This window comes from Balaenoptera ricei, chromosome 1 (genome assembly GCF_028023285.1).
Source record: "Balaenoptera ricei isolate mBalRic1 chromosome 1, mBalRic1.hap2, whole genome shotgun sequence".
In the NCBI taxonomy this organism is placed as follows: domain Eukaryota; kingdom Metazoa; phylum Chordata; class Mammalia; order Artiodactyla; family Balaenopteridae; genus Balaenoptera; species Balaenoptera ricei.
The window spans coordinates 113,215,300-113,238,443 of NC_082639.1; the positions used below are offsets into that span (position 1 = coordinate 113,215,300).

At 39.4% G+C, this 23,144-nt stretch overlaps 1 protein-coding gene across 6 annotated transcripts in view; it reads right to left on the minus strand.

The window, feature by feature from the left end:
• The window catches only part of ASH1L (ASH1 like histone lysine methyltransferase), a 210,619-nt gene that overhangs the window by 6,099 nt on the left and 181,376 nt on the right, over positions 1–23,144 (minus strand). For all 6 annotated transcript variants that reach the window (XM_059933231.1, XM_059933223.1, XM_059933240.1 and 3 more), the window contains 12 exons: positions 14,199–14,307; positions 13,599–13,763; positions 13,342–13,436; positions 11,184–11,341; positions 7,227–7,379; positions 5,222–5,276; positions 5,007–5,139; positions 3,704–3,952; positions 2,646–2,732; positions 1,627–1,717; positions 1,005–1,143; positions 713–885 (listed from right to left, as the gene is read on the minus strand). In XM_059933231.1, coding sequence (XP_059789214.1) covers positions 713–885; positions 1,005–1,143; positions 1,627–1,717; positions 2,646–2,732; positions 3,704–3,952; positions 5,007–5,139; positions 5,222–5,276; positions 7,227–7,379; positions 11,184–11,341; positions 13,342–13,436; positions 13,599–13,763; positions 14,199–14,307 — 1,607 coding nt within the window. The remainder of the gene's footprint in view (positions 1–712; positions 886–1,004; positions 1,144–1,626; positions 1,718–2,645; positions 2,733–3,703; positions 3,953–5,006; positions 5,140–5,221; positions 5,277–7,226; positions 7,380–11,183; positions 11,342–13,341; positions 13,437–13,598; positions 13,764–14,198; positions 14,308–23,144) is intronic.

Here is a 23,144-nt window from a genome sequence, read left to right on the forward strand (position 1 = left end):
CACATTTAGTAATGAACACTTTATAAACTGGGGGACTGAGGAGTCATTATGGGGCTTCAAGCAGTTAGTTTTTGCATGGAATATATATTCTCCTGGACTATTTTGCTGTGATACTAAGAGAAAGAGCTAGGCAACTGAACTACTTATAATGGTATCTAACATATACTGAGTTTTACTGTGAGCCATAAACTGCGCTTAGTGCTTTTGTAGATTATTTCATTTAATCCTTACAAAACTCTCTAAAATAGATACTAATCCCTATTTTCAGTAGGCTAAGTAACTTTCCCAAGGGCACACAGGTAAAAAGTGGTAGAGCTGGAATTTGAAATTAGATTGTCTGATTCCACTGTTAACCACAAACCTTATAAAACTATTGTGTTTTCTTGTTTGTTTGTTTGTTTAATGTAGAGAGTTGATGATGGCCATAAGGATTTTGGAATGGGGGGGTGAAATAACTTATCTTCCCACAAGTACTAATAGAGTGCTAATTACATACTATGAAAAAAAAATGAATTAACAAAAAGAGAATTAACATTTATTAAGTAACAAGCACTAGGTAAAAGAAAGAAAGAATATTATATAGCTCTTTGAAGCTTCATAGCTAACCTTGGATAACCTTTTATCAGAGAGAGACTACATGAACAGAGTGGGCAGTTGTAGATCAATGAATAGCAGACAGGAGGTCATTTTTTAAGTAGTCCAAATCACTTACCTTTACAATATGTATACAGATCCAATACACAGCAGGTGCCCACTACAGCCTCCAAGGGAATGATCTCATAAAGTGGCACCCGGAACAGTTCATTGTGATAGAACCGACGGGATGGAGAGTGGTGGGTTTCATGGGGACGAAAATAATGGTGACCAAAGGCAAACCGTTCCTCTCTAAAAAAAGAAAAAAAGAAAAGGGAGAGGTTTAGTTAAGTAGCATGATCCTAGTGAATATCCAGCTCTGTGCTGGTAGGGTACAGCTAAAAGAATAGAGATAGGACCTCAACACATACTTTTCATTCTTCCAAAGCTTCTCAATGCGGAATATGTCAAGTTTATCTCGGTTAATGTGAGACAATAGTCGATAGGACTGACGGACTGGGTGGCCATCAGGGGTGCGCCGACTATCCCTCATCAGATATACACAGTCACCTAGGCAGGCACAGGAGAAGGTTAAGACACAGAAGGCACAGAACACAGGAGAAGGTTAAAATGATTCCTGCATAAATTCTGTTAGGTATCCCTTAGTCTGACCCAACGTCTACATAGAAAGAACTTAAAATCTAAAACAATAAAATCTGAAACAATAAATACATAACTACAACCAGCAGTATAATGGTGATGACAATCAATTCTAGACTATGAGAATGACATGAGGGAGGTCCTCCACCTCTTGGAATCTTATATGTCTTTCCCAGTCTTAAAATTAGCTTTATAACACCCTGGTCTCTCCAATTTAGTTTTATTTGGTGGAGGTAAATGTATGTAAGCCTAAGGACTTGAGGATAAAAAAAAGGTATATTCTATTGCTGCTAAAGGTCATATGGTGACAATCACTATTATGCAGACAGCAGATACCCCCTACTGTTCAGAATGGTCAGCTTTGGCAAGTAGAGTCAGCTTCTGTGTACGCACCTTGACGAAGCAGCAAGTCATCTCGGAGCAAACAGATGAAGTAGACACAGCCAGGTTGGGCGTAGTGGGGCCGAGGGATCATGGGTACCTCCTGGTAAGAGCAGAAAGCCGATGGATAAGGGTTGGGACTATTGTATCCAGCCTCTCTATTCAAGAGAAAAAGAACTACAACCTAGAATTCCCAACCAATTAAGACTTACTGTTTAGTCGTTTCAATACAGCACAGATATTAAAAAAAGATGACAGCAACTAGAGTTGTTAAACTTGAAAAAGTGAACGCAGAGGACAAACCTGACAGGCTAAGTATCCCAAACTGTACTCTATGAAGCACTAATTGTGTGGTTGCTTTGTGCCATCTAAAGGGCATCTGAAAATGTGTGAAGGGGGACTTAGTCACAATGACTGGAGGAGGCTACTAGCATTTAGTGCCCAAGGGCTAAGAAAGCAAACATTCTGCAACGTATCCCTCACAACACTGAAGAACTGTCCACTCAAACTGACAACAGCACCACTGTTAAGAAATACTGCCTAAATACCTCCTTTTATAGAAGATCACACATATAAATATGGCAGAGCCAAGACAAAAACCCATTTAATAACTTGAGCAAGATACCCCGACCTACCAGCTCTCCTAAAAAATGGGCCTAAGACTAACCTTTGCTGACTCCGAGCCCAGTGGTCTTTTCACTTAAACACTGCTTAACATAAGTGATATTTAGAGTACCCAAGTTCTAAACTTTATAAGTTACTTCTGTCATGGATAGTAGTGTTTATAAAAACCATGGTTTTATATAGTTCCATTCCTTCCGTAGATTTCTATGTATTCTCCCTTTGGTCTCAATCAAAAGGGAAAGGGAAGGGCAGAATTATTACCCTCAATGTAAAGTGTAAGAAACTGAGGCCTAGAGAGGTTGAATAACTTATCAAAGGAAATTCAGTGCATTAGGAGCAGGGCAGATAAAATACCATGTGCCACATCTCCTACTTTTAGATTAGAGTGTTATCAGAGGGCAACTTACTCTGTCCACGGGCCTCGGGTCACACTGCTCACAAAGGTAGTGCTCCACATCTGAGTTCACTCCCATGCAGTCACAGTGCTGCCACACCTGTAGAAAAAAAAAGTGTGTGTGTATGTAGGGGGTCAGACTTACTGAGAGAAGTCCTGGGGGCTAAGAATAAAAAAATGTGCGGGAGTTCCCTGGCGGTCCAGTGGTTAGGACTCGGCGCTTTCACTGCCGGGGCCTGGGTTCAATCCCCGGTCAGGGAACTAAGATCTCGCAAGCTGTGGCAAAAAAAAAAAAAGGCGGTAGGACAGGGTAAAGTAAAACAGGAACTAAGGATGTTAAGGAGGTAAGTGAGAAATTAGAGATAAATGGTAAAGTAGGGGGAAAAAAGAATGAGGACTTATCTGAACATAAGTATACAGATTGGTTCATAATACGTAGATCTGGGCAAACAAAATAAGGAGATGGATAGAGAACAGGAGGATGAATGAATACAGTACCAAGCTATTACTTACAAAATAATATGTATCAACAATATGGCCACTGGGAAAGGCTTTATAGTTATGTTTTGACTTATCCTTACCTAATTATATCCTCCCAACAATCCTATGTGTTACTCATAACTCCATTTTCCATAAGGTAATGAGTGCAGATGAATCAGATGGGGATACTAGGGCTCAAATCCAGGCCCTGACTCCTTCATCAGGAGCTCCATATATTGCATTCCATCTGTATTAATGCTATATAGAGTGTAGTACCTCTCATGTTTTTCAGGTAAAGCACTATCCTAAATATTATCATTCTTCTTGATCCAGATTACATTAGAAGTGTGCAGTGGAAAGTGGGCAGAAAGAATGGGAGGTAGAAAAAAGAAGAGAAGGATAAAATGAAACGGGGAGTTATCAAAAAGGGAAGGACAATATGGTGAACAGTAAAGGATAACAGAAACCAAGGCAAAGTTAAAGTTTGTAAAAAGCCCGTCAAGCCACGCCAAAAGAGGCAGGGGCCGCCGCTTTGAATATAGTCACCATGCTCATCAGGACTAGGCTTCTGCTTCACCTCCTGACCCTCACCATGCACTTGTCACACTGGATCATGAGGCCTTCGTCCTTGTAGAGGCCACAGATACAGCGGATAACATCATCGTCCTTCTCATGACCGTTCTCCTTCTCAGAGACTGAGGTCTCACTGCTGTCTGCCTCACTTGCTGTCTCTCCCACAATCTCATCAATCTGGGCTGATGCCTCGTGCCGGGCATTGTAATAGGCCTTTCGTAGGCGGCAAACATCTCTTCCAACCGGCGATTTACGTCCATAATACTTCTGAAGAAAGCAGAAGAAAGAAATCATGTTTGTCTTCTCAATATGGCTTAAAAATATACCTGAAGAGGTAGCAGGATTTTCTTTACCCTCTCATTTGGTTAACATATTTTTAATACCAACAAATATAGGTGCCAGACAGTTGAAAACAACTTAAACTGAACTAAAATGAATTAAAATTAGAATCTGCATGGTAATTTTTCCATTTGCTCTGTTGCTCTATTATTCGACTCCTACCATAGACCTTATTATCCATTAGGATCAAAAACACAGTGGCCATGGAACATGATTAAGTACTGCAAGCATAACGTGGAGAATCTCTCCGTTTACCTTTGTCTTATAGATACTAGGGACAAAGCTACAAGTTTAAATATATTTGAAAGCTGGGTTTCAGGAGAAAGCATGTTAAAATTCAAAATTGCTATAATTTTTCTCGCACTTGTCTGTTTTTCTGTCATTTCTTGCCTTCAGTCTCAATTCCTCCTTCATCTAGTAGTCTCTTTTGTCCTTCAAACACCTCTCCAAGGTATTTCAAAATCACTGAACGATATCCTCTCTTCTACACATCATACCCATCCTCTCCTTTAAATCAGTTCAAGACCACCTTCTCTCCAATGAGCTTCACCTATTCTGCAACCTATTAGTGTAATACCCCTCAATTCCATCCTTAAGATATATTTATTTGCCTATACATATTTCTGTGTATTTCACATATACTTATTGTCTCGAGAAAAGAGACTACAGATATGACTTAAATGTAGTAAAATGTCTGTATTACATAAACATAAAGGTTCAGCACTAAATTAGGTTTTTACAGAAATTGTTTTGGGAGTATGATTTAACCTTCCACTCTGGTCATATCACTGCCTTCATTTATTATATTTCCAATATTTAGTAAACTATAACCCTTATCCTAAGGGTACTCGATAAAAATTGTTGTCTTTCTTAATCAGAAATATGAAGGTTGCTAGGAGAAGAGTGTAAAAATCTTAAACTTCTAGAACAGATCTCTTCAGAACAAACTTCTTAATCTGTGTTTGAAGTCAGTGAAAAATACCTCAGCATTCCGAAACACCTTGAGCATGTCAGCATCAAAAGCCTCCACTGTCTTATAATAACCAATGAGGATCTGCTTCTCTATGGTGGAAAGATCTAGGGGATCAGAGATCTTCTCATAATAATCAGCATTCCTGGAACATAAAGCCAGGGTGTCAATCTGGTACACTTAGGACTCTTCTAAAACTCAAATGATTCCCACATATGTAAACTTACTTTTTCTTTGGGGGTAGGTTTAAAAGTGGTGCTGCCAGTGACTGTCGGGAAGAATCTGCAAGAGAATGCAAGGTTTAGTAGAAAGTCTGACTATAAGAAACAAGGGAGGCAAGTATTAACTCCTAACTGAAAAAGTAGAATCCCTAAAATTTAAAGTTAGGAAAAAAAAAATCTAAGTTTTTTTTTGAGGCCAGTGAAAAATGCAAGGACTTTCCAGAAATGTGGGCAGTCAAAGGCAGAGATCAGAAGATGCTTTCAGGATTACCTGGAATATGAAAGATACAGTGTATATACTTGAAATATAAAATAAAACAGTGTTAGTTGGGTAATGAAAACTTTCTAAGAAGAATGAGAGATGGGAACTTACTGAAGTAGCTAGGGTGCTTAGGGCAAATTCCTACTCAACAAAATTTATTAAATCAAAGATCATATCATCCAAAAAATGTTTTCTAGTTCTCATTAATTGCCCATAGTTAATATTACTCTGTTGGTTTGGATTCAATTAAATTCCAGATAATGAATAATTCAGTACTCTAAATATTTTCTGGAATCCATCTTCTTATAACAGTTGCTCTGTATTATGAAAACAGAATTCATGGTGTGGGGCTGCTTCTCACTTGCTATCTTACTTTCTAACAACTCACTACACAGAGAGAAAAAGCCTATTGTTTCATGCCCAGAATGCAGTGACATATAGATACATCTACTGCTGTTTCACATTAGATCAGATGGGGCTGGTTGAGAATACAGAGTGTGATCTTTAGGGAATGTAAAGGGAGTAGGTGCCACAAAACTTTACATATTAGGACAGGCTGGTCTCCCCTTTCTTCTTTCCATCCTTAGGTTAACAAAATGGCAAAAAACCACTAAAACATGACGAAAATAGTAGAGAAAGAAAACCAAATTCCTCAGAATTTAGGGAAAGGAAGGAAGCAAAAGTTGATGGCTGATTATAACAACAAAAAAGACTCACAGATATGGAGAACAAATTAGTGGTTACCAGTAGGGAGAGGGAACTGGGGAAGGGCAAGATAGGGGTAGCAGATTAAGAGGTACAAACTATTATGTATAAAATAAGCAACAAGGATATATTACTGTACAACACAAGGATATAGCCAATATTCTGTAATAACTATAAAAATTGTGATAACAAAAATTTATAACTTAAAAATTGCCAATCACTATACTGTACACATAGTATTGTAAATTAACTATACCTCAATTATAAAAAAATAAAACAGACAAAAAAGCTGACGGCAAAAGCTGCAATTCTTTGTTCAAATCTCTCATTTTAAATATCTACAAATTTCCTGGTCAGAAAAAGTCATGTACATTACCAAACTACCTACCTAAAATTAAAAATTCTCTCCTTCTCCACCCTCACCCCCAACACAAATCCACGAGATGTGTCTTGGAAGAGGAAAGGAGTGGGGTAAATATGTTTGCATGAAAATGCTTCGAAAGTAATTTTTTTGCAACTTTATATCCTTTTCCTTAATGTAGAAGTTAGGGCCTGTGAGCCTTCCAAAATATATGCAAAATTATGTACATAATATTTTTCTGGGGTAAGAGTCCACAACTTTATTCTCAAAGATATCTGTCAATCAAAAAAGGTTAAGAACCACGGATGTCATACATTCATAATACTTTTTTCTTAAATTGCTAATTCATTGCCTCATTCAGGAAAATTATATCCAAGACAAAGACCTACTTCTTTCTATCCTACAGCTAAAAAATGTGATTTCTAAATATAGTACTTAACTATGATAAAATTCCAATAAATACAAAAAATTAACCTAAAGATCCAGAGATTTAGAGACAATAATCCCTGAAGACTATAATCAGTCCTATAATTCTATACTCTGACAAAGGAAGAACTAAGTAAACCACCTAAATTCCTAGCCCTAAACTGTCATGTGTTCTTGGTCTTGGATATCTCAGGTGAGGTAAGTGATATAATTTTTTAAAAAGCTAAGGAGAAGGAATTTGGGGTAAATATGGTCACCTTTATAAGAGATTATGCCATCACAGATCTCTTTGAAGATCTGGGCTAGGCGGGCTGCCCGAGCTACTTCAATGTTTTCCTCTGCTGCTGCCAACCGTCTTGTTCGAACAGATCGAGCAGTCTGCAGGGCGGAGAACTGGGTCATGAAGACGTCTGGAAGGATAAAGTGAAAATTAGTTTCAGGAAAAGAGGAGCTCTTTCTCTTCTATGATGGATTCCTGCGATTTTCGCTATTTTCCTTAAAGTGACTAAGTAGGTTAGTGGTTATGGAGTTGTTTCTCTCCTTAAAGAAACATCAGAAAACACTGGAGTTTACCAGAGAGACAAATCCTGCAATTTAAAGGGACTTACTAATGGCCAAATGCTATAGAGTAGTTGCAAGTCTGGGTTTCAAAATGAGTCTGTCTGCTTTTGAATTCTGGTCTCACTGCTTACTAGCTGTCTGATTTTGGGAAAGTTACTTAAACTTTGTGTCTCAGCTTCTCAACGGTAAAATGGGAAGAGTGGTAGTACAGGCACACCTCGGAGATATTGCAGGTTTGGTTCTAGAACACTGCAATAATGCGAATATTGCAAGAAAGGGAGTCACATGGAGGTCTTCGTTTCCCAGCACATGTGAAAGATATACACTATCCTGTAGTCTATTAAGTGTGCAATAGCATTATATCTAAAAAAACAATGTACATACCTTAATTAAAAAATACTTTATTGCCAAAAAGTGCTAACCGTCATCTGAGTCTTCAGCGAGTTGTAATCTTTTTGCTGATAGAGGGCCTTGCCTTGATGTTGATGGCTGCTGACTGATCAGGGTGGTGGTTGCTGAAGGCTGGGGTGGCTGAGGCAGTTTCTCAAGACAAGGCAGCAGTGCAGTTTGCTGCATCTTTGACTCTTCCTTTCATGAATGATTTCTCTGCAGCATGCAGTACTTTTTTTTTTTCTCTCATGCAATGCTCTTTGATAGCATTTTACCCACAGAACTTCTTTCAAAATTGGAGTCAATCCTCTCAAACCCTGTCACTGCCTTGGCAACTAAGTTTATGTAATATTCTAAATCTTTTGTTGCCATTTCAACAAAATCTTCACAGCGTCTTCACCAGGAGTAGATTCCATCTCAAGAAGCCACTTTCTTTGCTCATCCATATGAAGCAACTCCTCATCTGTGAAGATTTTACCATGAGAGTGCAGCAGTTCAGTCTCACCTTCAGGCTCCCCTTCTATTTCTAGTTCTCTTGCTATTTCCACCACATCAGCAGTTACTTTCTACACTGAAGTCTTGAACCCCTCAAAGTCACACATGAGGGTTGGAAACGACTTCCAAACTCCTGTTAATGTTGATATTTTGACCTCCTCCCGTGAACCACGAATGTTCTTAATGGCATCTAGAATCTTTTCCAGAAGGTTTTCAATTTCCTTTGCCCAGATCCATCAGAGGAATCACTATCTGTGGCAGCTGTAGCCTTATGAAATGTATTTCTTAAATAATAAGACCTGAATGTGGAAATTACTCCTTGATCCATGGGCTGCAGAGTGGATATTGTGCTAGCAGGCATGAAAACAACATTAATCTCGTTGTACATCTCCATCAGAGCTCTTGGGTGACCAGGTGCATTGTCAATGAGCAGTAACAATTTGAAAGGCATCTTTTTTCCTGAGCAGTAGGTCTCAACAGTGGGCTTTGTCAACAGATGTGCTGTCGTCCAGGCTTTGTTGTTCCATTTGAAAGAGCAGAGGCAGAGTAGATTTAGCATAATTCGAAAGGACCCTAGGATTTTTGGAATGGTAAATGAGCACTGGCTTCAACTTAAAGTCACCGGCTGCATTAGCCCCTAACAGAGAGAGTCAGCCTGTCCTATGAACCTTTGAGCCAGGCACTGACTTCTTCTCTCTAGCTATGAAGTCCTAAGATGGCATCTTCTTCCAGTATAAGGCTGTTTCATCTACATTGAAAATCTGTTGTTTAGTGTAGCCACCTTCATTAATGATCTTAGCTGAATCTTCTGGATAACTTGCTGTAGCTTGTACATCAGCACTCACTGCTTCACCTTGTACTTCGATGTTAAACCTCATGAACCAACCTCTGCTAGCTTCAAATTTTTCTTCTGCAACTTCTTCACATCTCTCAGCCTTCATAGAACTGAAGAGAGTTAGGGCCTTGCTCTGGATTAGACTTTGGCTTATGGGAATGTTGTGGCTGGTTTGACCTTCTATCCAGACCACTCAAACTTTCTCCATGTCAGCAATAGGGCTGTTTTACTTTCTTATCATTTGTGTGTTCACTGGAGTAGCACTTTTAATTTCCTTCAAGAACTTTTCCTTTTCATTCACAGCTTGGCTAACTGTTTGGCGCAAGAGGTCTAGCTTTCGGCCTGTCTCGGCTTAAGGCGTTGCCTTCCTCACTAAGCTTAATCATTTCTAGCTTTTGATTTCAAGTGAGAGACGTGCGACTCTTCCTTTCACTTGAACTCTTAGAGGCCACTGTAGGGTTATTAGTTGGCCTAATTTCAATATTGCTGTGTCTCAGGGGATAGGGAGGCCTGAGGAAAGGGAGAGAGATGGGGCGTTGGGTGGGGGGGCGGGGTGGAAGATGTGGGGGGCAGGGAATGGCTGGCTGGTAGAGCAGTCAGAGCACATACAGCATTTATTAAAGTTCACCGTCTTATATGGGCATGGTTTGAGCCTCCCCAAAACAATTACAAGAGTAACATCAGGGGCTTCCCTGGTGGTGCAGTGGTTGGGAGTCTGCCTGCCAATGCAGGGGATGCGGGTTTGAGCCCTGGTCTGGGAGGATCCCATATGCCGCGGAGCAGCTGGGCCCGTGGGCCACAACTACTGAGCCTGCGCTCCGCAACGGGAGGGGCCGCGGCGGTGAGAGGCCCGCACACTGCGGTGGGGAGTGGCCCCCGCTCGCCGCAGCTGGGGAGGGCCCTCGCACAGAAACGAAGACCCAACACAGCCAAAAATAAATAAATAAATAAATTAAGAAAAAAAAAAAAAAGAGTAACATCAATGATCACTGATCACAGATCACCATAACAAATATAATAATAATGAAAAAGTTTGAAATATTGTGAGAATGACCAAAATGTGACACAGAGACACGAAATGAGAGAGTGCCCTTGGAAAAATGGCACGGCGGACTTGCTCCAAGCAGGGATGCCATAAAACTTTCAATTTGTAGAAAACACAGTATCTGCAAAGTGCAATAAAGTGAGCGCAATAAAATGAGGTATGCCTGTACTTCCCTCAAGAGGTAATCTGTGTAGATCAAATGCGATAATGTTTTAATGTGTTTTAGCTCAGTGCCTGACCTATAAAAATTACTCAGGAAATAATTATTGCTATTATCAGAAGATTTGAACTAACTGGAATATAAGATCAGGGAATTTATGCCAATCAAATCACTGAGAAGATATAAGATTCTGGGCAAATTTCTAAATGGATCTAGTTCTCACTCAGCATGTTGCCTCATACACCATGCAGACTGCTTCTACTTTTTTTTTGCCGCACCCCTCGGCTTGCAGGATCTTAGTTCCCTGAGCGGGGATCGAACCGGGGCCCCGGCAGTGAAAGTGCCAAGTCCTAACCACTGGACCGCCAGGGAATTCCCCTCATGTTCTTCTTTTATCCTTTCCTACTTTCCCTCAAAAAGTAGAAGCAGGGAATTCCCTGGTGGAACACAGAGCACCCACTACCTATCTCATGTCTAGTAACTTTCAGGGTGTAGGTGATGTTTGGGAGGCTGGTGGAAGGGGGTTTCTTCCTGTTCCTTAGAGTAGAGACAAGGAAGTTGAAGAGCTGGGATGGATAGGTTATTGCTGACTGATACTTGTACGTTTGGATCTTAACTTTTTTGGTCCAGACTAAAGAGAATCTTTGAATAAACCGTTTGAAAATAAGTAAAATAATCACTTTTGAGGCAACCTTATGGAATTAACAAGAATATTTCTCTGTTCTTACCAGACTTAATGTTCCCGTCATCTCGGCAGATGCCATTCCAACGGGTATATAATGATGCTGAATGAATATTATCACTGGTGTGCTTTACTTCCTCCTGTTTCTGCCGAATCTTCTCCCAGTTTCGGACCAAGAACACATGATGCTTTAATACGAAGTTTCTGTAAGGAAGGAGGAAAGGAGCGCCTTTATTTATCAATTCAATAAGCATTTATTAATGTCTACTCTATGTAAGCCACTGTTATGATGACATAAATGAATACTTATCAGTGAAATCAGCTATTATAAAGAGAATTACATATGGAGAAACATTATTCAGTTTTGAATCTTGATTTATTTCACATAACACAAAACATTTCTCTGTAATATTTACAAATAACTGACAAACACCACCTAAAAGCTGCAACAATTTTGGCAACTGAAGCGGGCTGACTTGAAGGCAGAGCTTTATGGAGTATTTTTACAAATTCTAAAGTAAGTTGCCAAGATGAAGTATAGGCTTAGGATCAGCTATAACAAGGAGAACTGGAGTGGCAGATAAAGGCATAGATATTTAAGATGGATATGCACTGGGCAAACCATGTTAGGTACAGTGCCACCACATGGATCTCTAAAGTTAAATGAGTTATATGTAACTTGATTAACCCTACACAATTTTGATGATTCCATAATTTGATTTTCACCCTAGCACACATATAAACAGATGTGACCTTGAATAAGTCTCAAACTATGTGCCTCAGTAAATGGAGATTAGACTGATTTTATAGTTCCTGACTTTGGCTGCACATTGAGATCACTTGGGGAGCTTTATAAACTACTGATACCTGGGTTCCACCTCTGAAAATTCTGATGTGAGTGTTTTGGAGTGTGGCCTGGGCATCAGGAGTTTTAAAAAGCTCCCTAAAGCCACTATGGAGCCGAAGTAGAGAACCACTGGACTTCTCTGTTTTACTGAAGTTTAAAATATCTATGATTCAAAGTGAAATAGAATGAAAGGGGCTAAAATTTAGGAAAGTTATAAATAAGGATGAACTTTCTAAGATATTGGAGTATGTAGTTAGGGAAGATGTAGGAAATGTCCCAAGACAATTTGAAAAATAGGACATACATATTTACTCTCTTCTGACACGGACAAATATTATCTCAATATAGGGAAAAGCAAAGATGACCATTAAAGATCCTTTTTATTGCTCTGTTAATTTATCAATAAAACAGGGATTCTTAACCTTTTCTGTGGCATTCATTCCTTTGGCAGTTTGGTGAAGCCCATGTAACCCTCCTCTGAACAATGTTAATTAAAAGTGTTTAAAATTTTAAGTAACTTTAGGGACTTCCCTGGTGGTGCAGTGGTTAAGAATCCTCCTGCCAATGCAGGGGACACGGGTTTGAGCCCTGGTCTGGGAAGATCCCACATGCCGTGGAGCAACTAAGCCCGTGTGCCACAACTACTGAGCCTGTGCTCTAGAGCCCGCGAGCCACAACTACTGAGCCTGTGTGCCACAACTACTGAAGCCCGTGCACCTAGAGCCCATGCACTGCAACAAAGAGTAGCCCCCACTCGCTGCAACCAGAGAAAGCCTGCATGCAGCAACAAAGACCCAGTGCAGCCAAAAATAAATAAATAAATATATAAATAAATACATAAATGAATGTTAAGTAACTTTTAGTACACAGGATTAAAAGGAAACTGAATAAACTGAAATACACTTTTCAGAATATTAAACAAGAACCCTGAAATTGTGATATAGAGATGAACATTAATTTTTAACACATGACAAGATCTAGTGCTGGATTTAACAACCATAGTAATTTTAAGATGGAAGTGAGTGTAAATGATATTTAGAGATAACTGTAATACCTATAACGTGATATGAAAGTGTAAATACTGGTGACAAACTCATGGAAACTGCAACTATTATACACACACACATATACAGATCTTTTTCTTTTGCTTACAGTCACATTTGAAGGAAATGCTAAATTTCAGTTAGAAATTAGGGAAAAAATACTTTTTCCCCCCACCCAAGTTCACCCCTGAATCCTTGTTTAAAGCCTTCCTGCACAAAAGAAATGTCTCAACTATATAGATGTTTAATGATTTTTAAACTGTCAAGCAAGTCACATAATTTAAAGAGTTTAGGTAAGCAAATCTCCTTTTTACCTCTCCCGATTGGACATTGGCTTCATTTGTAATTGGGGGTTCAATCTTGTTGGAGTGTTGATGTTTTCACTGGGTTCCTCAGAGAGGTGGCCTCTCTAAAAAACAGACGGACCAGATTGCAGGAAAAACAAGATAAATCATAAATCACCTCAAAGAATATTAAAACAACTCTAAAGATGCCACCCTTTGGTATTTCCCTTATTTCAATAATTGCCTCTAAGTAGCTATTTGGGGAAAACCATGAGATTATTATTCACCCTTTTCTTCAGCTTGTGCTTAGACTTCCTCTTCTCTTTTGACCGTCCAGACTTTTTATGTGTGGTCACTGGCTGGCTACTTTTGTTGCTGGTGAGACCATTCATGCGTTGACTCTTGCCTCCAATGATTCCTCGACATTTCTCAAAGCCGCACTTACACAGTTGCTTTGAAGGGAAAGAGAATAATGCTTTTAGCCTGCAGTCTCATTTAAAAGTTCAAATAGAATACCTGAGCATCTGGACACATAACAATAAGTTTGAGTCAAGAAATTTTCATATAGAGGAACATAACTGATTGAGAATAAAATAAATATAAATGGGTTTCTACTGTAGTAGAAAGGAAAGATTAAATTTTGGGAAAACTTCACCAGAAAAATTAAGAACTGACTGGAGACAAAAGATGATTGAGCAGTCTCTTCTACACAGTTCTGAAAGAATAACTGTGACCTATGTATCCTAGATAAGTGGAGTAAAGAGTGAAAAACTGTCTTCTCCAATGTACTTCTCAGTGGCTACAAATCAATAATGTTCACCGAAGGCCCATGTTATACAGAGCACTGTGACAAAGGTCATACACTCTTTTGAATTTATCATTCTTACCTGTTTTTCAACATTGAAGGAATGAAAGTTGTAATCATAAGTGAGTTCAGTACCAGCTGGCATATCTTTAAGAGCATATAGTCCAATCCGGTATACTCCATTAACAGACCTATAGAGAAAGGAATGAGTTAAAGGCAGAGATTCATAATACCATGCCCAAAACCCAGAAAAGTTGGTATACTGATTTCAAATTTGCCTTTGTTTCTGTATCCAATTACTCAAGTCTCCTGGCCAATCACTCCATCTTTAATCTCTCTTTTCTTCTATCTAGCCTATACAATACTGACAGACTAAGTCTTAAATCAGTTTTCTGGAAAACATGTTTTATGTTGTCAAAGGTCTTAACTTTTCCAGCTTGGTATTCAAAGTCCTTCTAACACATGGCTTTAGTCTACTTACTAAACACATTTAAATTATTTTCTATGGGCTACCTATAAAAATCTTCTAGTTCCTACTAATCTCCATCTTTCTAACCTATACATGAGGGTCTCTTTTGTTCTATTTTACCTATGTTATTAATGAGCGTTCATGTACTGTTTGTTCTAGATGCTTTACATAATAACATATAATTACAGCTAACGTTTATTGAGTGCTTGTTTTTTTTTCATATTCTTTTCCATTATAGTTTATTACAGGATATTGAATATAGTCTCTGGTGCTATACAGTAGGACATTGTTGTTTATCTATTTTATATATAGTAGTTTTTATCTGCTAATTCTCAAATCCTAATTTATCCCTCCCCCACCCCCTTTCCCCTTTGGAAACCATAAGTTTTTCTATGTCTGAGTCTGTTTCTGTTTTGTAAATAAGTTCATTTGTACATTTTAGATTCCACATATAAGTGATATCATATGGTATTTGTCTTTCTCTTTCTGACTTACTTCACTTAGTATGATAATCTCTAGGACCATCCATGTTGCTGCAAATGGCATTATTTCATTCTTTTTTATGTCTGAGTAGTGTATATATATATACATCACATATTCTTTATCCATTCATCTCTTGATGGACACTTAGGTGGCTTCCATGTCTTGGCTACTATAAATAATGCTGTTATGAACATTAAGGTGCATGCATCTTTGAATTAGTGTTTTTTCCAGGTGTATGCCCAGGAGTGGGATTGCCAGATCACATCTAGTTTTTTAAGGAACCTCCATACCGTTTTCCACAGTGGCTGCATCAATTTACATTCCTACCAACAGTGTAAGAGGGTTCCCCTTTCGCCACACCCTCTCTAGCATTTGTTATTGGTAGACTTTTTAATGATGGCCATTCTGACCGGTGTGAGGTGATACCTTGTTGTAGTTTTGATTTGCATTTCTCTAATAATTAGCAATGTTGAGCATCTTTTCATATGCCTATTGGCCATCTGTATGTCTTCTTTGGAGAAATGTCTATTTAGGTCTTCTGCCCATTTTTTGATTGGGTTGTTTGTTTTTTTGTTACTGAGTTGTATGAGCTGTGTGTATATTTCGGAAACAAAGCCCTTGTTGGTTGCATCGTTTGCAAATATTTTCTCCCAATCTGTAGTTTGTCTTTTCATTTTGTTTATGGTTTCCTTTGCTGTGCAAAAGCTTGTAAGTCTGATTAGGTCCCATTTGTTTATTTTTGCTTTTATTTCTATTGCCTTGAAAGAATGACCTAAGAAAACATTGCTACAATTTATGTCAGAGGATGTTTTGCCCACATTCTCTTTGAGGAGTTTTATGGTGTCATGTCTTATATTTGTCTTTCAGAGCGCTTGTTATATTAGTTATAACTTACTTAGTCCTCCTAACAACTATATTTAAAAAGGTAGTATTATAACCCCCATTTTCTAAATGAAGAAGCTGATGAACAGTGAATGTAAGAAATTTGCCCTAACAACTGGGGGAATCAAGTTTCAAATTAAGGCAGGCTGGCTTCAAAGTCTTAACCACTGTGCCACAATCATAACAGGTTATCTCCTTAATTCTCAAAACAACCTTATGAGATAGGTATTATAATCCCTATTTATACATGAGGTATTTGTGTATTAGAGTTTGTTCACAGTCATATAGCAATTAAGTTGCATTAAAAATCAGGGGATTAAGGACTTCCCTGGTGGCACAGTGGTTGAGAATCTGCCTGCCAATTCGGGGACACGGGTTCAAGCCCTGGTCCGGGAAGACCTCACATGCTACGGAGCAACTAAGCCCGTGTGCCACAACTACTGAGCCTCTGCACTAGAGCCCATGAGCCACAACTACTGAAGCCCACGCACCTACAGCCCGTCCTCCGCAACAAGAGAAGCCACTGCAATGAGAAGCCTGCACACCTCAACGAAGAGTAGCCCCCACTTGCCGCAACTAGAGAAAGCCTGCGCACAGCAACGAAGACCCAAGACAGCCAAAAAAAAAAAAAGATATATATACCTCTATGTTCATAGCAGCACTATTAACAATGGCCAAGACATGGAAACAACCTAAATGTCCACTGACAGATGAATGGATAAAGAAGATGTGGTACATATATGCAACGGAATACTACTCAGCCATAAAAAAGAATGAAATAATGCCATTTGCAGCAATGTGGATGCAACTAGAGATTATCATACTAAGTGAAGTAAGTCAGAAAGAGAAAGACAAATACCATATGATATCACTTATATGTGGAATCTAAAATATGACACAAATGAACCTATCTAAGAAACAGAGTCAGGGACACAGAGAACAGACTGATGGTTGCCAAGGGGGAAGGGACTGGAAGAGGGTTGGATTGGGAGTTTGGGACTAGGAGATGCAAACTGGTATATATAGAATGGATAAACAATGAGGTCCTACTGTACAGCACAGGGAACTATATTCAATACCCTGTCATAAACCATAACAAAAGAATATGAAGAAGAATGTATATATAACTGAGTCACTTTGCTGTACAGCAGTGTATCGGTAATTAAACTATCCTTCAATAAAAAATCAATAAAAAAATACTCTCCCATTTTTCCATCTAGAAAGGTGATTGTTTCAATGGTGATATTCAGGTCTAAAATTCATCTTAGATTAATTTGTGTGTGTGGATTGACGTAGGAGCCTACTGACTCAGCACCACTTATTAAAAAACAATCCTTTCCTAATTTTTTAAAAAAATATTTATTTATTTGGCTGTGTCGGGTCTTAGTTGCAGCAGGTCGGATCTTTGTTGCGGCATGTGGGAACTTTCATTGCAGCACACGGGCTTCTCTCTAGTTGTGGCACATGGGCTCCAGAGTGCGAGGGCTCAGTAGTTGTGGCGCACTGGCTCAGTAATTGCAGCATGTGGGCTCTCTAGTTGTGGTGCACAGGCTCCCGAGTGCACGGGCTCAGCAGTTGTGGTACATGGGCTTAGGTGCCCTTGCAGCATGTGGGATCTTAGTTCCCCGACCAGGGATCGAACCCATGTCCCCTGCATTGGAAGGCGGGTTCTTAACCACTGAACCACCAGGGAAGTCCCCATCCTTTCCTCACTGATTCACAGTGAAACCTTAGTCATAAAATCAGGTGACAGTACATTTATGGGTCTTTGCCCGGACTCTCTATTCTATTCCACCTAGCCCAAGCAAATACTTACTGTTTTAATTAGTGTATCTTTACAGTAAGTCTTGAAATTGGTAGTTTAAGTCCTTAAATTTTGTTCTTCAGGATTATCTTACCTTTTTTAGGTCTTTTGCAATTAGATATATGTTTCAGAATCAGCCAATTTCCATAAAAATTGGATTTTGATTGGATTTGAATTTATAGATCAAGTTGGTAAGATGTGACATCTAAAAAATATTGAGATTTCTAACCCATAAATATGGCATATTTCTCCATTAATTGTCCTTTTTCCCAATAATGTTTGCTGGTTTTCAGTATAGAGGTCTACAAACTTTCATTAAATCTATTCCTAGGTGACTAATGTTTCATGAAGTGAAACAGAAGTGGTGATAGTGGACAGCCTTATAGAAAGTTGTTCATACTATTCTATTTTTCTTTAACTATGTTAAAACACATGTAACAAAGTTTATAATCTTAACCATTAAAAAATGTACAGTTTAGTGGTATTAAGAACATCCACACTGGACTTCCCCGGTGGGCCAGTGGTCAAGATTCTGTGCTTCCATTGTAGGGGGTGTGCGTTCAATCCCTGGTCGGGAAACTAAGATCCCACATGCCGCGTGTGGTATGGCAAAAAAAAAAAAAAAAAGGGAACATCCACATTGTTGTGTAGTTATCTCCACCATACAATCCCATAACTCTTTTCATCTTGTAAAACTGAAACTCTATACCTATTAAACAGTAACTCCCAACCCCTCCTCCCTTCAGCCCCATACAACCACCATTCTACTGTCTCTATGATTTTGACTACTCGTAAGTATCTCATATAAGTGGAATCATACAGTAGTATGTTTCATTTTGTGACTGGATTATTTCACTTAGCATAATGTCCTCAAGGTCCATCCATGTTGTAACACACTGCAAAACTTCCTTTTAAAGGCTGAACAATAATTCCATTGTATGTAAAAACCACATTTTCCTTATCCCTTCATCTATTATGGACACCTGGGTTGACTCCATATTTTAGCTACTATGAATAATGTTAATAAAATATGGGGGTGCAGGGCTTCCCTGGTGGCGCAGTGGTTGAGAATCTGCCTGCCAATGCAGGGGACACGGGTTCAAGCCCTGGTCTGGGAAGATCCCACATGCCACAGAGCAACTAGGCCCGTGAGCCACAACTACTGAGCCTGCGTGTCTGGAGCCTGTGCTCTGCAACAAGAGAGGCCGCGATAGTGAGAGGCCCGTGCACCGCGAAGAAGAGTGGCCCCCGCTTGCCACAATTAGAGAAAGCCCTCGCACAGAAACGAAGACCCAACACAGCTATAAATAAATAAATAAAAACAAATACTTAAAAAAAAAAAAGTAAAGTCTATTAATTAAAAAAAAAAAAAATATGGGGGTGCAGAGACTACCCTGGTAGTCCAGTGGGTAAGACTCTGCACTCCCAATGCAGGGGGCGCAGGTTCAATCACTGGTCAGGGAACTAGATCCCATGTGCATGCTGCAACTAAGATCCCGCATGCTGCAACTAAATATGCCACAACGAAGATCCCACATGCTGCAACTAAGACCTGGTGTAGCCTAAATAAATAAATATTTCTTTTTGAAAAAGGAGTCCCCTGGTGGTCCAGTGGTTGAGAGTCTGCCTTCCAATGCAGGGGGCGCAGGTATGATCCCTGGTCAGGGAACTAAGACCCCCACATGTCACAGGGCAACTAAGCCCATGCACCACAACTGAAGAGCCTGCGTGCTGCAACTACAGAGCCACGCACTCTGGAGCCCGCGTGCCGCAGCTAGAGAGAAGCTTGTGCGCCACAATGAAGAGCCCGCGTGCCGCAACAAAAGATCCCATGTGCTGCAACTAAGACCGACGCAGCCAAAAATAAATAAAAATTAAAATATGGGGATGCAAATATCTCTTTGAGAACCTGCATTCAATTCTTTTGGGTATATACTCAGAAGTTGAATTGCTGGATCATAGGGTAATTTTATTTTTAACTTTTTGAGGAACCTCCTTACCCTTTTCCACTGTGGCTATACCATTTTTAGATTCCCAAGAGAGCACAAGGGTTCCTATTTCTCCACATCTTCGTCAACACTTACTGTTTTCTGTTATTTTCACAGTAGCCATTCTGAGGGTGTGAAGTGGTATCTCATAGTTTTGATTTGCATTTCCTTAATGATTAGTGACGTTGAGCACCTTTTTATTTGCTTATTGGCCATTTGTACAATCTTTGGAGAAATGTATATTCAAGTCCTTTGTCCATTCTGAATTGGGCTTTTTGTTGTTGAGTTCCAGGGGTTCTCTATATACTCTGCATATTAATACCTTATAAGATATATGACTTGCAAATATTTTCTCCCATTCTGTGGGTTGCCTTTTTATTCTGGGAATAGTGTCTTCTTTTTTTTTAAAATAAATTTATTTACTTATTTATTTATGGCTGTGTTGGGTCTTTGTTGCTGCGTGCGGGCTTTTCTCTAGTTGGGGTGAGCGGGGGCTACTCTTCATTGCGGTGAGTGGGCTTCTCATTGCAGTGGCTTCTCTTGTTGCAGAGCATGGGCTCTAGGCACACGGGCTTCAGTAGTTGTGGCACACGGGTTCAGTAGTTGTGGCTTGCGGGCTCTAGAGCACAGGCTCAGTAGTTGTGGCGCACAGGCTTAGCTGCTCCATGGCATGTGGGATCTTCCCGGACCAGGGCTCGAACCCATGTCTCCTGCACTGGCAGGCGGATTCTTAACCACCGCGCCACCAGGGAAACCCAGAATAGTGTCTTTTGATTTAAAATTTTTTATGAAGTCCGATTTGTCTATTTTTTCTTTGGTTACCTGTGCCTTTGGTGTCATATCCAAGAAATTACTGCCAAGTCCACTGCTGTGAAACTTTTGTTCTATGTTTTCTTCTTCAACTTTTATTGGTTTAGGTCTTACATTTAGGTCCTTGACTGGTTTGAATTAATTTTTGTATACGGTGTTTGGTAATGGACCAACTTCATACTTTTGCATGTGGATATTCAGTTTTCCTAGCACCATTTGCTGAAAAGACTATATCACTTTTCCATTGAATGGTGTTGGCACACTTGTAAAAAAATCATTTGACCAAATATGTGAAGGTTTATTTCAAGGTTCTCTACTCTATTTCATGGGTCTATGTGCCTGTCTTTATGCCTATACCATACTGCTTTGATTACTATAACTTTGTAGTAAGTTTTGAAATAAAAAAGTATGAGTCCTCCAGTTTTCTTCTTCTTTAGGATTGCTTTGGTTATTTGGGGTGGGGGGTCCCTTGAGATTCTATATGAATTTTAAGATGGGTTTTCTATTTCTGAAAAAAAAAAAAGAAGTCTTTGGGATTTTGATAGGGATTGCATTGAATCTGTAGATCACTTTGGGCAATACTGACATTTTAGCAATATTAAATCTTCTAATCTATGAACATGGGATGTGTTACCATTCATTTATATCTTTAATTTCTTTTAGCAATGTTTTATAGCTTTCATTGTACAATTCTTTCACCTCATTGATTAAGTTAATTCCTAAGTACTTCATTCTTTTTCATGATACTGCAAATGGAACTAGTTTTGTAATTTCCTTTTCAGATTGCCCACTGTACATAGAAACACAACTGCAAGAGACCATACAATATACAAACAGAGAAAATTTTATTCTTCTTTTCCAATTTGGATGCCTTTTATATCTCTTTCTTGTCTAATTTTTCTGGCTAGAACTTCCAATATTATTTTGAATAGAAGTGAGGAAAGTGGGCATCCTTGTCTTGTTCCTGATCATAGAGGAAAAGCTTTCAGTCTTTCACCACTGAGTATTATGTTTGCTGTGGGTTTTCATATATGGCTTTTATTATGTTCATGTAGTCCTTCTATTCCTATTTTGAGTACTTAAAAAAAAATTATTTATTTCATTTATGTTTATTTTTGGCTGTGTTGGGTCTTTGTTGCGGTGCATGGGCTTTCTCTAGTTGCGGTGAATGGGGGTTACTCTTCGTTGCGGCGTGTAGGCTTCTCATTGTGGTGGCTTCTTTTGTTGTGGAGCACGAGCTCTAGGCACACGGGCTTCAGTAGTTGTGGAGCGTGGGCTCTAGAGCGCAGGCTCAGTAGTTGTGGCACACGCACTTAGTTGCTCTGCGGCATGTGCAATCTTCCTGGACCAGGGCTCGATCCCGTGTCCCCTGAACTGGCAGGTGGATTCTTAACCACTGTGCCACCAGGGAAGCCCTTGTTGAGTACATTTATCATAAAAGGGTGTTGAATTTTGTCAAATGCTTTTTCTGCATCAATTGAGATGACCATGTGATTTCTTTTCCCCTTCATTTTATTGATGTAGTGTATCACACTGATCAATTTCCATATGCTGAACCATCTTTGCCTTCCAGGATTAAATCCCACCTGGTCATTGTGCATAATCCTTTTAATATGCTGTTGAATTCTGTTTGCTAGTATTTTGTTGAGGACTTTCGCATCAATGTTCATAAGAGGTATTGGTATCTAGTTTTCTTGTAGGGTCTTCACCAAGCTTTGGTATCAGGGTTATGCTGGCTTCATAGTGAGTAAGGAGGTGTTTCCTTCTCTTCAATTTTTTGGAAAAGTATGAGATGGGTTGGTATTAATTTGGTAGAATTCACCAGTAAAACCATCAAGTCAAGGGCTTTTCTTTGTTGGGAGATTCTGATTACTGATTCAATATCCTTACTAGTTATGGGTCTATTCAGATTTTTTATTTCTTCATGATTTAGTCTTAGTAGGTTTTGTGTTTCTAGAAATTTGTCCATTTCAACAAGATTATCTAATTTTTTGGTGTACATCTGTTCACAGTACTCTCTTATAATCTTTTTCATTTCTGCAGAATTGGCAGTAATGTCCCCACTTTCATTTCATTTGTTTTTTTTTTAAAAAATTTATTTATTTGGCCGCTCTGTGTCTTAGTTGCAGCACGTGGGATATTTCAGTTGTGGCATGCGGGATCCAGTTCCCCGACCAGGGATAGAACCCGGGCCCTCTGCACTGGGAGCACGGAGCCTTACCCACTGCACCACCAGGGAAGTCCCTTATTTCATTTCTGAGTTTAGTAATTTGGGTGCTTTTTTCTTTGTCCATCTAGTTTTAAAAAAAATTTCTTTCTTGTTTATTTTTTTGGTTGCGTTGGGTCTTAGTTGCAGCACACATGGTCTTCGTTGTGGCACATGGGAGCTTAGTTCCCCAACCCTCATCTCCTGCATTGGAAGGTGGATTCTTTTCTTTTTAAATTAATTAATTAATTAATTTTTGGCTGCGCTGGGTCTTCGTTGCTGTGCGCGGGCTTTCTCTAGTTGCGGCGAATGGGAGCTACTCTTCGTTGCAGTGCACAGGCTTCAGTAGTTGTGGCTTGCAGGCTCTCGAGCACAGGCTCAGTAGT